Genomic DNA, 13,489 nt, shown 5'->3' with positions numbered 1-13,489 from the left:
CCTTTGTGAATCATTGCTCAGAAAGGAAAAACAGGAGAAAGTCAATCAGACTGTCAGCAGGTACAGACAATTAAGCAACTGCTAGCAGAGAGGTCACTATCGTGTGGGGGCCCAGAGCTGCTCCCTCCTTCCCTGAGCTGTACACCGGGTGGAGAACCTGGTAAGAACAGGCTGGAGGAGTTGACTGGTGGATATACACAATAATTAAAAGCTGAGGGGGATTAGTTTTGCTAGAAAAATCATATGGTCTGGGGTTTGAACATGTGAATGCAGGGCGCTGGTAGGACACACACTTGAGACAGCACCAGCTGGAAAAACACGTCGTGCTGGAGCTGGGTCACCACCTACCTGTGGCGGGGTACAGCTCTGCGTCTCTTCTCGGCTGGCTTGGTGGTGATTGGAGTAATGCACGAACCCGAGGTCACCAGAGCCATATGCACACGTCAGTTCCCATGCAGGCATCAGGAAGGGGCACAGAGCTCCAGAGCAGTGTTGTTTCTGGTGGCCGTTTCCCTCAGCAAATCCTGGGTGGGAAGGCTGAGCGGGTCGTGTCCCTCACACTGAGTAAGCCGGGGAATAAGGAGGTTGGTGGGAGTGGGAGACATGCAGGGCAGGGAGTCAGGCAGGTTAGATAGAGACAGAGATGTCTGAAGCAGACTCCAGGAAAGAGGCTCTGCTGTGAAATGTTAGCCTTATCTGAGGGCAGGCAGATCTGCCTGCAGGCCAGGTCCTTCTTTCATGCCGTGCCAAGTTCCTATGGAGAAGTTCAAGCAGCGCCTTGCTTTGTGAGAGCAACGTAGGGCATCCTCACCTGCTGGTGGGCATAGCAGAGCACCTCTTTGTCCCCAGCACCTTAGGAGCTGCTGAGCAAGCTCCAAGGCAGTGGGGGAACGCTGAAGGCCCTGGAAACCTCCCCTTGCCTTGTTGCTTGACCTCCCAAGAGGGTGACCAGTGACACTTGGACAGCCAGAAGGTGCTGGGGGCTGCCAAGGGATGCAGTGCTTACCCTCTGTTCTGGAAGAGTTTCATGACAGAGTGAGCTGCAACCAAAGGTAGAAGACCACAGAAGACTGGTCAGTACAAGGAACTGTTCAAATCCTTTCTCCTCCCCTCCCTGCTAGGACATTTATGTCTGAGGAAAATAGGGTATATAAAGCAACAAGTGCTATCGTGTGACTGACTAGTCATCCAGAGACAGCTTTTGTTCTAAATCTGTAAAGCTTTTATTTATTTATTTATTTATTTTTAATGTAACCCTTTGTTGTAAGTTTGCTGTTTCAGTTTTATATGATTTTGGGCCTATTTCACTATTACATATAATCCAAGAGAAACCCGGCTGTTAAGGAGGAGCCTGTAGGTGTAGGAGTAAGCTACAACATCAAAATCTCATGTGATTTCAGGGAGTGCTTTAACGCTGAAGCGCACCAGGAGCCAGAGTCCTGCAGATACTTGTCAGGCTGAGAAAAATGCAACAGCGCTGGTTGGGCAGAAAAGGTGAGCTATCTGAGATCAGAACTGTACCTCAGCAGTGCCCCTGTGATGTGATTTGTGCATACACACACACACAAATGTTGCTTCTTCAATTCATACGGGAGGGTGGGTATACTCTGTATAATTAGGACTAATCTAATTACTTAGTACAGCTGGGGCATTTATATTGGGTACCTTTCATGTGATTTACAAAGATAAGGGCATGCTGAAGACTTCCAGAAGCATGTCTGGATGCTGACTAGAAAGCATTTGGTTTGCCAAGAGCGCACTGCCCTAATGAGACAGAAATTCAGGTGGAACAGGATGTAAGTGCTGCAGGTACTTGAAAACCACCAGTTCGCTGTTCTGATGACTACTATGCAATTAGCAATGTAACAGAGCTGCCCGCTGGAAGGCGTAAGATGTAAAACTTGTTTCTCATGCCTCTCACGTGACATGGTAAGGGCAAATCCCACTCACTGCCTGCAGAGAAAAGCACAGAAGACGAAGCAATCCACGTAACATGGGGAAAAAAATGTTGCTCAGCCTGTTGACATTTAAATCTCCTTGTTCTTGCTCCTCTTCCCTATGTTTTAAGAGCCATTTTTGTTACCTTGCAGGAGGGTAAGTCTTAGCAAAGAGCCTGTTGCATGATACCGTGTTGTAAGAACATGCCTAGCCTTATTCTGCAGAATAAACCAAAAGCTTGCAACAGCATCATGGGTTAAATAAGAGTACTGCCTAGGGCTGCCTTGTTAATAAAGGTTTTTTTCTTTTTCTTTTTTTTTTTTTTAAAATTCTTAACAGAAAAAACAAGTATTTGTGAGTAAGAGTTTCAAGACTGAGAAGCATATTTGCTTCCAGTGCTACAGAGAGCCCTAAATCTTTCCCAGGAGAGCTGGGAGCAGCATACAGCTCCTGCTTCAAATGCTCTGCTTCACACTCTTGTCAGTCTCTTCACAAGTGCTGGTGTGTTCTGGTTCAAAGGCGAGGGATCAGAAGTGCTTATGCTGACTCTCAGGTCTCTGAGGACATGTGCCGTTAGCCCTGACAGCAGGGATTTGTATCCAGTGTTGTCGTTTTGGCCTGGCCAGATCTTAGCAGAGAATTAATAGGACTTTCCCAGCGGGAAAACATGCTGCCTAAGGCATCTCTGAGTAAGCACTTCAATATTCTGGTTACTGGTCAAGGTGTTGTAAAAAAATCCCATTTCCTCCCTCCTGTGAGCAAACCTCCACCAGGACAGTCATCCCATACTACGACCTTCACTTTCACCAAGCAGGCATTTTTCAGCTCCTCTGATTCCACCCAAATCCTTGTTTCCAGCTGTTGATCACTTTGGCTGCTCTCTGAATTTCTATTTGTCAAGCTCCTCTACAGCAACGGTGTGCTCAGAACTGAATGCAGTGTTACTGAATTGCCCAGTGAACAAGATTCCTATGTCTCAAACTACGTTTTCCTGATGGAAACCATTGTGGGTTCACCTACTGTCAGTACCCTGCGACCCTGCAGTTTTCAGTCTCTCTGTACACTCACTGGTAGTACAAATTTATCTTTCAACTGCTGGCTTGTATGAGGTCAAATACAATTAGGTACCTACCGATAATGTCTAAATAGAACCTATGGATTTTCTCCTCAGATATTGACCAGGTAAAAATCAAATTACAGTTTCTCTCTCTATCATCAGCATTAGGATCAGCATTAGTCTGTAGATCACAGACATAAAAGACTCACTCACCCATCAATGCGTGTGACTAATCTCTAACCCTAATCACTTCTGACAGCTTTCGGTGTCTATTCCAAATGCTTTAGTGAAAGTCAAAGTATCAGTCTCTAGAATCCCCCAAATTATTTGTAATCATCAACAAAAGAGGTGCCTCTGATTGCTAAGCTGTAGTATTTCCCCGTTAGCACATCCCTACTGCTTTATTACTTAGCTAAACACTCACCCTACTATGGTAACTCCGTTAGCTGACTCCCTTACTGACCAGTAAAGCCAACTGTCTGGACTCCCGCTGTGCTGCAGTAGAATTACATTCCATAAATATTTTCTCACCTGCCATTTATCAATAGCTGCATTACATCCACGATGGTTTCCAACCCCCGCCCCATTTCATGTATTTATTTTACACAGATTGTCACCATCTGTTACCGATCTCACCTCAGTGCACCTACACTAACAGGCTCTTTGTATTTCCTTCCCCTAGATGTTTGTGGAAGCTCCTTTCCTTATCTTTGTCTCTTGCTAAATCATTCTTGTTGATGCCTTTACTCTTTGTGGCTTAAAGCCAGTCAGTTGATTATTCGCAGCGCCTCCCACTCTCAGAGCAAGGCTACCTCACCTCTTTGCAGCCAAACTACAGAGCACATGATTACAATGCTTAACTTGTAAGAGAAAATAGTGTTTTCTGAGACTTGTTTTTCTCTTCTCTGTTAATAGCTCATGTTTTGACATCTCCAACTGCTGCCAGCATCGTCCGGAGGATTGAGGGCAGAGCCGATCCCCTTCGTTACATGCTGGGTTGCTTCCTCTGCTTGGGCAGTGGAGGGCATTTCTCCGGCACGCAGCCAGGCTCTAGTGCTGCTGTCTGAGGATTAATCCAGGATCTCTTGGAAACCAAACTTCAACTAATTCTTCAACTTAGTTGTTTGTACCACACTGCAGGAATTTCAGTGACTCATAAATCCTGTTATTTCAAAGTTAGGGAAGCACTTGAAAACATCACATGGAGCTTGAAGGTCCTAGCCTGCTTCCCAGAGCAAGTCCTGCCGATCACGCTGTGTTACACCTCCGTGCTTGGGCTTTCACCTCGTGTTTCCTGTTCCAAAACAAGGCGCAGTAAATAAGATGTGTGACTGCTGCCACCCTATATGTATTTTTGGATGCCAGACCACAATACTATGGCTTTCTGGATGGCAGCCCTCTAGCAGACAAAAAAGCAGATGTGAAAAGGAGAAGTTAAGGCAACGAAAGGATCAAAGCTGAAAGGAAGGTATTATTTAGCCTTCTTTGTACTCATAACCAACTCTGATAGCAAGTGTAACAAACACAGAAAAGGACAAACTGCAAAAAATGAAATAGAGAGCAAATATTGGGAAAGATTGCTTTGATCTACTGACAAATTGTTGCTTATTTTCTGCAGTTTAGTAAGCCCATTAGAGCAAGACTATTTCTTTCTATTCTATCCTTATCTCCACTTCTGCAGCCAAATAGATAGCTTGACTTTTGCTAGCAATGTCATATCTCCAATTCTTGTCTCACACTGTTCTCTGTCATCTTTTTAGACGCTCAAAAGACTGTTTGGGATGAAACATCCAGCCTTTAGTATTTCCTCAATAGGCATTGTTTCATTTTTCTTAGCACGTGAAGAGAGGATCTAAAAAATTAATCGTTCAAAAAACTTCTCAAACATGATTTTTTATTTATTGTCGTCTAAAGCAGGAATACCTCCCTGAACCTTGCTCTTTTCATTTCTTACAGCAAAGTGAACTAGGACTTCCAAATTCCCTTCTCCCCTTACATCCCTGTAGGCTAGGATGATGTTTGAGAACATCTAGCCAATGTTGTTAATTCGGGTACACGCAACAGGTTAGTCAGATTTTTCATGGTCCTATTATTATTAATTTAAAGCACTTCGACTTAAATAGCCCTTACACATTTCAAGGCCTTGAAACATCTTAGTGCAGCATAGCAGCAGCAACCTGCTGAGATACTATGAGAGTGTGAAGGTTTTAGACGGTTCATCGCTTAAGTTTGGAAGTGGGCTGCTTTAGGGTCTTCCACTGCATGGCAGCAGCACTGAGGTGCAGAAGGTCAACAATCTTTCACTGCCCTTGTGTATGAAGGTATTTTGACTTAGGAAAGATACCTTTAGTATTCATCAGAGTACCCTTAAGTGCTATTTAGTCCCTCTCCCCCTCCTTTTGGTCCATTATTATTATTTTTTTTTTTACTAAACCTATTTCAGAGGATAAGCATTAAGGAAAAAATGAAAAACACAGGTGACTTCAAAATCATTGCTGCCTTAAATGTAAGCCAAAATTATCCACAGTCTTCTGAAAGCATGCCAGGGGATCCTTGAGGTTGTCAGTGGAACTTCAGTCTATTACACCTTTACCCCTAAATATGCTCTTGCCATGCTGGAATACTGCTTTAATATGGCAACAGTAAAAAAATGTTGCAGGAACTTAAAAAACAAACGAAACTTGTAGCTTTCTGATACACATGGGTTTAAGAATCACTAAGGCTTCACAAATGAAATACAGGAAAGGGTATAGGATAGACCGAGTTTAGGCAGCTGTGGAATTCATCTAACAAGCCACACTTTGTTGTTGTTGTTGAATACTAAGCTTTTACAAATGTGAGTTTAATAGCTTCTGTAAAGTTGTGGATTTTCTGCAGCTACGTAATGGATTTTGGTTTGTTCCTCAGTTCCTGTATCAAAAGCTGAGTAACTGGCACAAGCGATCCAGTGCTAAGTGAGCCCTAAGAGATGCACATTTCTTAATTTGAACAAGTCTTAGCACTGCTCCAGAGATCCTGCTCAGAAAAACACGTTTCATAAGATTGAAACGGGGCTCCAAGCCAATGTATCAGTATTTTGTTTGTGGGTTGCACAAAGCCTGCACTGGTTCATTAACAACAATAACAAAAACCAGATGCCTTACTTCATCTGCAAAACAATCACCCAAAAAGTTTAATAGCAGCAACCCAGCACTGTAACATAACACATGTAATTTTATGGTTCATGTACACTGAGCACATGGACTGAGGAACTCTGACTTTACTGGAGCAGAACGGCCGCAGAATGCCCACCCATTCCCTGTCATACAAGATCTTAAATCTGTTCACGCTATTTTAGCAAGCCATCTTCCTGCAACAGCCTTTAAGTAGGAAACACATTTACAGTCAAGTTTTAAGTAGGACCATGAGTCCATAGCAAGAGCTGAAATGTTACCTTTGACATTAAAGAAACAGCCAATTGATTTATGTGTATCAGAGAGTCATTTTTTGCTTTCCTATTAAATAAGAGGTTAAATGATTTTAAACCGCCAATAGGAGTGCGTGGCCAAGAACTAATATTGTCTGCACCTGACTCTAGAAGCTCCTTTGGAAAATTTCTGACCACTGCTTTTATAGCATCTTGGCAAAATACATACCCTCGTATCATCAGTTCAGTATGGGTATGGCACGTGCACCCATCAAGATTCGAGGCCCAGACAACAAAACTGCATCATGTCATGCAAATGTCATAAGTAGTTTTACAGTTGCTTAAAAGTTTTATCTAAGATGTGCCAAAACAGCAAACAGCAAGTTTCTTATTCCCGATGAATGCTTTCAGGGTGTATGACTTGAACGTGTGTAGCATGACCTCAGGCAGAACAACCAACAAAACCGAAATTGTATCAGCTGGGAAAGGGAAGTGCCTCCGGGGCCACAGAGATCTCCTGTGCGGTCTGCTCCTTCCCTGCCCAGCCACAATTATCAGAGGCTGCACGAAGCCTGTAAGTAAGAGACAAAAGCAAGGTGGTCCAACAAGCAGGCTGGCACTGCGTGTATTTCTTTCTAGCATTCTACTCACAGTAGCTGTGAATGCCACACCAGAGCATTCCTGCCTTTGACAAGAGGTTTTTAAATACACCTTTTGCCCACAAGTTCACAGTACAGAATATAAAAGGGAACTTTTACTAAGAAATTTTATTTTCAGTAGCTTATTTCATGGATATAAAAAGTCAACTCCAAAATAAATACAGAATGAAAAAATTCAATTTTTAAGTGTTTATTACTGCAGAAGACTGAGATGAAATGAAAATTTATCTCAGAGAGAGGCATTTTAATTCATGAGTCGATCACAAAATTGTGTATTTGAGGTGTCATAGACCAGCTACAAAAGGTGTCATTTCAGAATAAATGTACAAGTCTTAAATATTTAAAAGTTCTAGTGGTGGTGGCCTAAGAGGTATCTTTCCCATGATAAACCTTTTTGCTTCAAACTGTTTCAACTCCTCTGCTGTTAATTCACTCTTGGATGTAAATAACTTATCCGCTGTACCACCATTTGTGAGCACAGAAGGCACTGGTGTTACGTTATGTCCAGAGGCAGTGGCAGCCTGACCAAACAAAGTACTGCTTGAATGTGAGGGGGACGCTTGTGCTGCTGCATTAAAAGCTCCAAAAGCTGGAAGTGGAGTGCTGCTTGAGGAGTTCACAGTAGAAGAACTGCCAAAGCCTGAAAACCCAGAAGATCCAAAACCGCTGGTTGGTTCAGAAAGCTTAAATGAGAAGGAGGCTGCAGAGGGAGCTGATGGGTTGCCAAAAGCAGGAGGATGGGAAACGCTCGTGGAAGACATCGCACCAAACGCGGGAGGATTGCTGCCTGCAGAAGAGCTCCCAAAAGCAGGGGCATTTCCTGATGAGGCACCGAGGAGACTAGAACTTGTTTTAAAGGAGAAATTGCTGGCACTGGTACTGCTGCTGTTCACAGGAAAACCTGCAATTATAAACGCATTTAGAATGGGTACACCTGTGATCCTAAAACACTGTTCTATTTCAATCCCGCAGAAGAAAACTCAAAAAAAGTTGGTTCTTAATGCAGGAACTTACTTGATGCCCCGAAGCTGGATGTTTGCTGTCCTCCAAATCCAAATGAAGGTAATGGCTGCATGACTGTGTTCTTTAACTCAGAGAGCTTTAAAAATTCAAAATACATAAATGAAAACTACATTGCAAAGCAGGCAGCTATCTTTCAATAATTACATGGAAGAACAGAACAGCTGCACCATTTAATTTAACACAACTTAGACAAAGTTAGACACTGATCATTTTCACTAATTGCATGCAACTGCAGGTATAAAAAAACTGCTTTAAGGCTATTTTCTGTGAAACACCCTAGAAGTACAAATATCTTCACTGACAGAAAAAAAAATCGATAAATTGCAATGACCAAACACCTCTCTGAGTTCTCGTTTTTATCTCATCTTTTCTAGTCTGTTCGATTTGTGCCACTGCTTTGGCCTCTTCTGTTCTCTGACCTTCACACATCTGGTCTTCTGTGCTGAAGTCCAAATCCCACTCCTCACTTTCAGCCCTGGACATATCGAGGGGTCTGTTCTTAAACTTGAACGCACTTCAAGCAGACTTCAGCTTGATCGACTTACTGTCTCCCTGATTATTTAATATTGGCTTTAACTATTCTTGAGCATCCTCTTCTGAAACATTTCGATTCACAACTGTTTGCCAACTTCCCAAGAACAACTAGCCTAACAACTAGTCTTTCCATTTCACCTAAACACAGCCTCTCTTCTGTATCAAATACGTATCAATTTCTCATTCTGGCATTACCAAGATGCTCTATTTATCCTAAAATGGCCTGGAGGACAATTCTGTTCTGGTCTAGTGATTACGCTTCAGAAAAGCCATCATCAGCACAGGGGAAAAAAGGTGGGGCCGGCTGTTTGCACCCTGCTACACATGCATATGACCCAGACCCATCCTTAAGGTACGGTTACTCCCACATGACTTGCAGTGATAACATTTTCCAACCCTGGCCACTGCTTTGCTAACATCATCCTAACTGGAATCATCCCGATTCACTACTACTTTCCTTAGGTAACTAAACAGTTCTATTTCTAATCCAACTTGCAAGTAACTCACTGATTTCATGATTCCAGAGAAGGGTGGATTTGACACCCCAAACTGTGTTCAAAGACTTCCATGTTCATCTGACTCAGCGCTAGAGCATTCAATCGCACTTCTCTCACCAATAAAAACCACACTGAAGCAAGGATGAGGCAGGTTTCAAGCTCCAATTATTCTCTTATGTAATTCCTCCTTCCAGACTTCGCAGTTTCTCTACCATTTTCAGATTACTGCCAAGATTTTCATGCTGCCAGTCAGCCAAACATTTTCATGCCAGGTGTTCTTCCTCAGAACGATTCACGTATCTACCACTGCAACTGCTGCTAAATCCAGGAACCAAACATTTTCAGGTCTCAGGTACTTACTTAGTTGCAAAAAAGGATGCCCTAGAAGAATCACGTGTATTTGCTTGTACAACAGTATCCTGAGATATTCAAAGCAATACTTATCACCTATTTTTTTTTTAATTTTATTATTATTATTATTTATTTATTTATTTTTTTACAAAGTTGTGCAGTTAAACCCTTTAATAACAGCTGAATTTTCTATGGAATATTTGCAAGATCCTTTTTTCATTAAAAAGAAGGTGGAATATTACAACTATGTCTTAGCAACCATTTAATTAATAGCCTTTTTAACAGAAACTATGTGAATCTTAAAAAAAAAAAAAAAAAAGACAAAAAAACACAAAACTTTGCCAAAGATTAAGCAAAAAATGACATCAGAAACAGAAATATTTTACCCTTCATTGACACTCACCAATGCTACTTTCGTTGTTGCATTTAAAGCCTTCAATTGCAGCAGCCTGTCTTTCCAGCCTTTTACTAATTGTTGGACAGAATTTAACTAAAACAAGGGAAAAGACAAGCATATTTTTATTAGACTTGATAAAATGGAACTAGAATGATCTGATAGCAAACTACAAGAAAATATCTAGAATTAAAAAGAAAAACTTAAGGTAAAAGACAGAATTTTTTCTCTCTTAAAATTTCAAGGCGAGGAGCTGAAATTTTTATTAACCGAGAATTCCTTCAATTCTCTTACTATTAGCCTTTATTTTATTTTTTTACACTTTACGCAACAGTAAGATTAAAAAATGTCCTGGAGCTTTCTAAATCTAAGCTCTATCACTATCTGAAATAGGTGCTTGCAAAAAAAATACAAAAGATTCGAGTTTTATGTATAAAAGACTAAGCTTTTCTATCCTTGTTTTTTATCTGTCCCGTTTATTTTGACCTGGTTTATCAACAGAAACACATGCTTTGGATACTTACATATTTTTGAGGACTGTATCATATAATTTTCGGAGAGAAATAAGAAGTTACGGCAGAGCACTCAGACTAGCGGCTATTTTGTGTACTATTTAGTGCACAGCAAGTTAAAAATACTTTGGTATTCTGATAATCTCCTTGAGTCTGGTAATTAAGTGAGTCAAGAGTTGCCACCCGAAGACAAGTAACAAGTCCTATAGTGAAATAAAAAGCCAGTCGTTTTAAAATACTTACATAGGTCTGAGCACTACTGTTTGCTCTGCAGTTATAACACTCCAGACGCAATTCTTCTGGCGAGAAATCTCGAAAGCCTGCAAGGAGACGAATAAACAAAAATCTCAAATAAAATATAACTTCCAGTCACCCTCTCCAGTTAGGAAGAAACGGGCATTGCTACACCATCTGTGATAAGTCAGTTACTGTTTGTGTTGCAAAAAGGATTAATTACAGAAGATGCGAGTATGCAAAATGAATTGGTAATAATCCAACATTCCTTTCTGTTACATCACAATGCAAGTGATCACCTTGCAAACAGTATTATATACGTATAATAGACGTGGATAAGGAACATTTTAAAAAGTAGCAGTACGCAGTGACACTAAGAATATTACCTACCTGTAATATTAGGCTTGTCTTTCATAGGTGAGTAAGATGAAAACATCCATTGTCCTGAGGATTCCCAAATTTCCATGTCTTTCACTATACATTCACTAGAGAACAAAGCGTAAAAACAAATGAAGGAGAAACTAAGCGGTCAAAAGAAAAACACCACAAGCAGAGTCAAATTCAAGTACCTGAAAACACTAAAATTAAGTTTAACGCTAAGTAGGATGCTACTCTGGATGAACAACAGAACTACACAATTCTCTGTGGAAAAAAAACACACTCATTCTGCAGGATACGTGTGTCCCTTCAAAGCGTTTTACTGTATCATCTAAAGCATAGAGTAAAGCAAGTAAATTAAACCCGGTCTTTAAAAAAAACAAACACGCAATGTATGTTTAATCCCTGGATGGCACGTGCTGTCACTTTAGAACCTTCTCAGTATTAGAAGATATTAGGATGTGAATGAATGCGCACAGTATTAAACAGCAAAATTCAGTAAAGGGGGAGGAAGTAAGAGAAGGGCTCTCGATATGTTTTGGAAAAGAATCAAAAGCTTAAAAAAAGCTTTGGTGGAAGCACAAAAATAGAAGCTACAGCTACAGGCTGAAATCCAAACGTAAACAAACAGTGAAAGGTTAAAAACTGAAGTGGAGAGGCAGATTATTGCACAGTAACAAAACGTTACAGGCGCTCGGATGTTTGTAAGGTAATACACAGCTTAGTTTCTCCTTCCTTATCCTCCTGTCACAGCTGGCTGGCTGCCCTGCCCGGGTTCAATGCAAGGATCCCTCTCTTCCCATGGTACCAGAACTGAAGAGAATTACATGAAGCAGGGCTTTCTGTGCTTCTCCCACATATCCCCGCTGCCCTCCTCGGGATCGCACCGTCTGCATTACCCAGTAAACTTTTAGCTCATCGTAAGTCCTTCCGAGGAGGCAGGCTGATAACTTACAGAAGTCTCTCATCTTCATCCCTGTAGCCATCGCCGAGGCTTTGGCTGCTTAAGGCGGAGAACCTGTTCTGAGAGAAGTCGGCGCTCCTGCCGCCGCCGCCGGCCGAGCCCGGCTCGGGGGAGCCGAAAAAGCCCCTGCCGTGCTCCCGGCTGCCGCCCCACACGCTGCTCCTGAAGGCTGACGGCTGGATAACGCTGCTGTACCTCTGCGTCGAGGCGCCCCATCCTCCTCCTCCTCCTCCTCCCCCTCTGGCAGCGCCTGCCGACACAAGCACAGCTCCAAACACACCCAAGGCACCCAGGTGAGCCCAGTCCCTGCCGCCGCCGGCTCCGGCCGTGAGAAGCGGCAGCTGTGGCAGCTCCCCCCCCTCCTTCCCCTCCCCCGGTACCTTGCTGGCGGCCCCCTCCGCCGCGGGGGTGCTCGTTCCAGCACTTGTCGCCGAAGCGGCAGCGGCCCTGCAGGAAGAACTGGCAGATGGCCATGGCCGCCACAGCGCGCAACCGCCGCCGCGTCACGGCCGGCGCCAGGCAGCAGCGGGGGTGGAACGGGGCGGGCCCCGCCCTGCGGCCGCCGCCATTATGCGTGTGCGGGGCGGGGCGGTTCGGGGGTGGGCTCAAGGCAGCGGGGCCGGTACGAGTCGAGGAAACGATGAACAGCGATGCCCTGGTGGTGCACGTAACAGGGAGCATCGTGGCCCTGCACGAAGGAGATGCAAGCAGGGCTCTGTGGCCCCACTCAGGTGGCGAGGCACGGAGGGACACAGCGCAGGGCCGCCACCACAGCGCCCCTCACGAAATGGCCGTCACGGGGGGTCCCCCGCGGCCCGGTGCGCACCCAGCCTGCTTCTTACAACCTTCTCCTTACACGTTTTTCAGTAACCTAAGAAGTTACCCCTTCAATACAAAGTTAGAAAAAGGCGCTTCGCGTTTTTAAAAGCAGATACGAAAAATCAAAGAGCGTGCGCAGCCTAAAGAGTACAGAAAAATGTTTACAGTATTTTATAAGGATCAAAAAGGGCAGTGACATTTGTTTCTTTCAAAAACAGAAAAGCATGGGGGGAATAAAAAAGCATTGTACATCATTCACTTACTCCTGAATAGAGAACCGAGGCGCATGAACCCCTTTAAGCCCTTGACCGCATCTGTTTTCCATACATGCAGAGTTGTTAAGAGGTACAAGAAAATCGGGAAGAAGTTTATCAGGAAGAAGGTTACAAAAAAGCTTTGAGAACTGAAATTGTACTACTTGCAAGATCTTCAGAAATAAAGTTGACTAAAAAAATCCACACCACCAGTGACGCGTAAGATACAGGTGGGCAAGCATCAACCTTAACTCTGTAGTCCCACAGACCCAGACCTGCAAGAATGGGCAAGTTAGAAAAGTGACAAAACTGGGATGAAGATCTTCCTGAACTAGCATGGCAGGAGGACAGACCTGCATGGAAGTTTGTATAGTTTTTCAGAATAACGTACACAATGTCGACACTGATAGCCTGACAACTTGAACTTTATGCTGGAAGAAAAATTGTGATCACTTTTAGTATCACGTTG

At 43.2% G+C, this 13,489-nt stretch overlaps 1 protein-coding gene across 1 annotated transcript; it reads right to left on the bottom strand.

Moving 5' to 3' along the window:
• Positions 1-7,196: 7,196 nt before the first annotated feature.
• NUP42 (nucleoporin 42) lies at positions 7,197-13,118 on the bottom strand. Its single transcript, XM_082754886.1, has 7 exons — positions 12,328-13,118; positions 11,939-12,197; positions 10,996-11,090; positions 10,615-10,691; positions 9,869-9,955; positions 8,075-8,159; positions 7,197-7,961 (listed from the first exon to the last, which is right to left on the bottom strand). Exons 1-7 carry the CDS (start codon positions 12,626-12,628, stop codon positions 7,393-7,395), a joined length of 1,473 nt encoding a protein of 490 aa, XP_082611012.1. The 5' UTR covers positions 12,629-13,118; the 3' UTR covers positions 7,197-7,392.
• Between the last annotated feature and the right edge of the window lie 371 nt (positions 13,119-13,489).

Source organism: Aythya marila (genome assembly GCF_965140915.1).
Source record: "Aythya marila genome assembly, chromosome: 2".
NCBI lineage: Eukaryota > Metazoa > Chordata > Aves > Anseriformes > Anatidae > Aythya > Aythya marila.
Note: the sequence above shows the minus strand (reverse complement) of the source record. Positions and strands in the feature narration are given on the sequence as shown.

Bases quoted from the DNA above. Each gene is read 5' to 3' on its own strand.
- NUP42 (XM_082754886.1), bottom strand. From the start codon at position 12,628: ATGCTCCCTGTTACGTGCACCACCAGGGCATCGCTGTTCATCGTTTCC. The intron at 11,091-11,938 runs GTAAGTTATCAG...TTTGTTCTCTAG, and splicing joins GATGAAGATGAGAGACTTCT to TGAATGTATAGTGAAAGACA. The intron at 8,160-9,868 runs GTGAGTGTCAAT...GAATTTTTAAAG, and splicing joins CAACAACGAAAGTAGCATTG to CTCTCTGAGTTAAAGAACAC.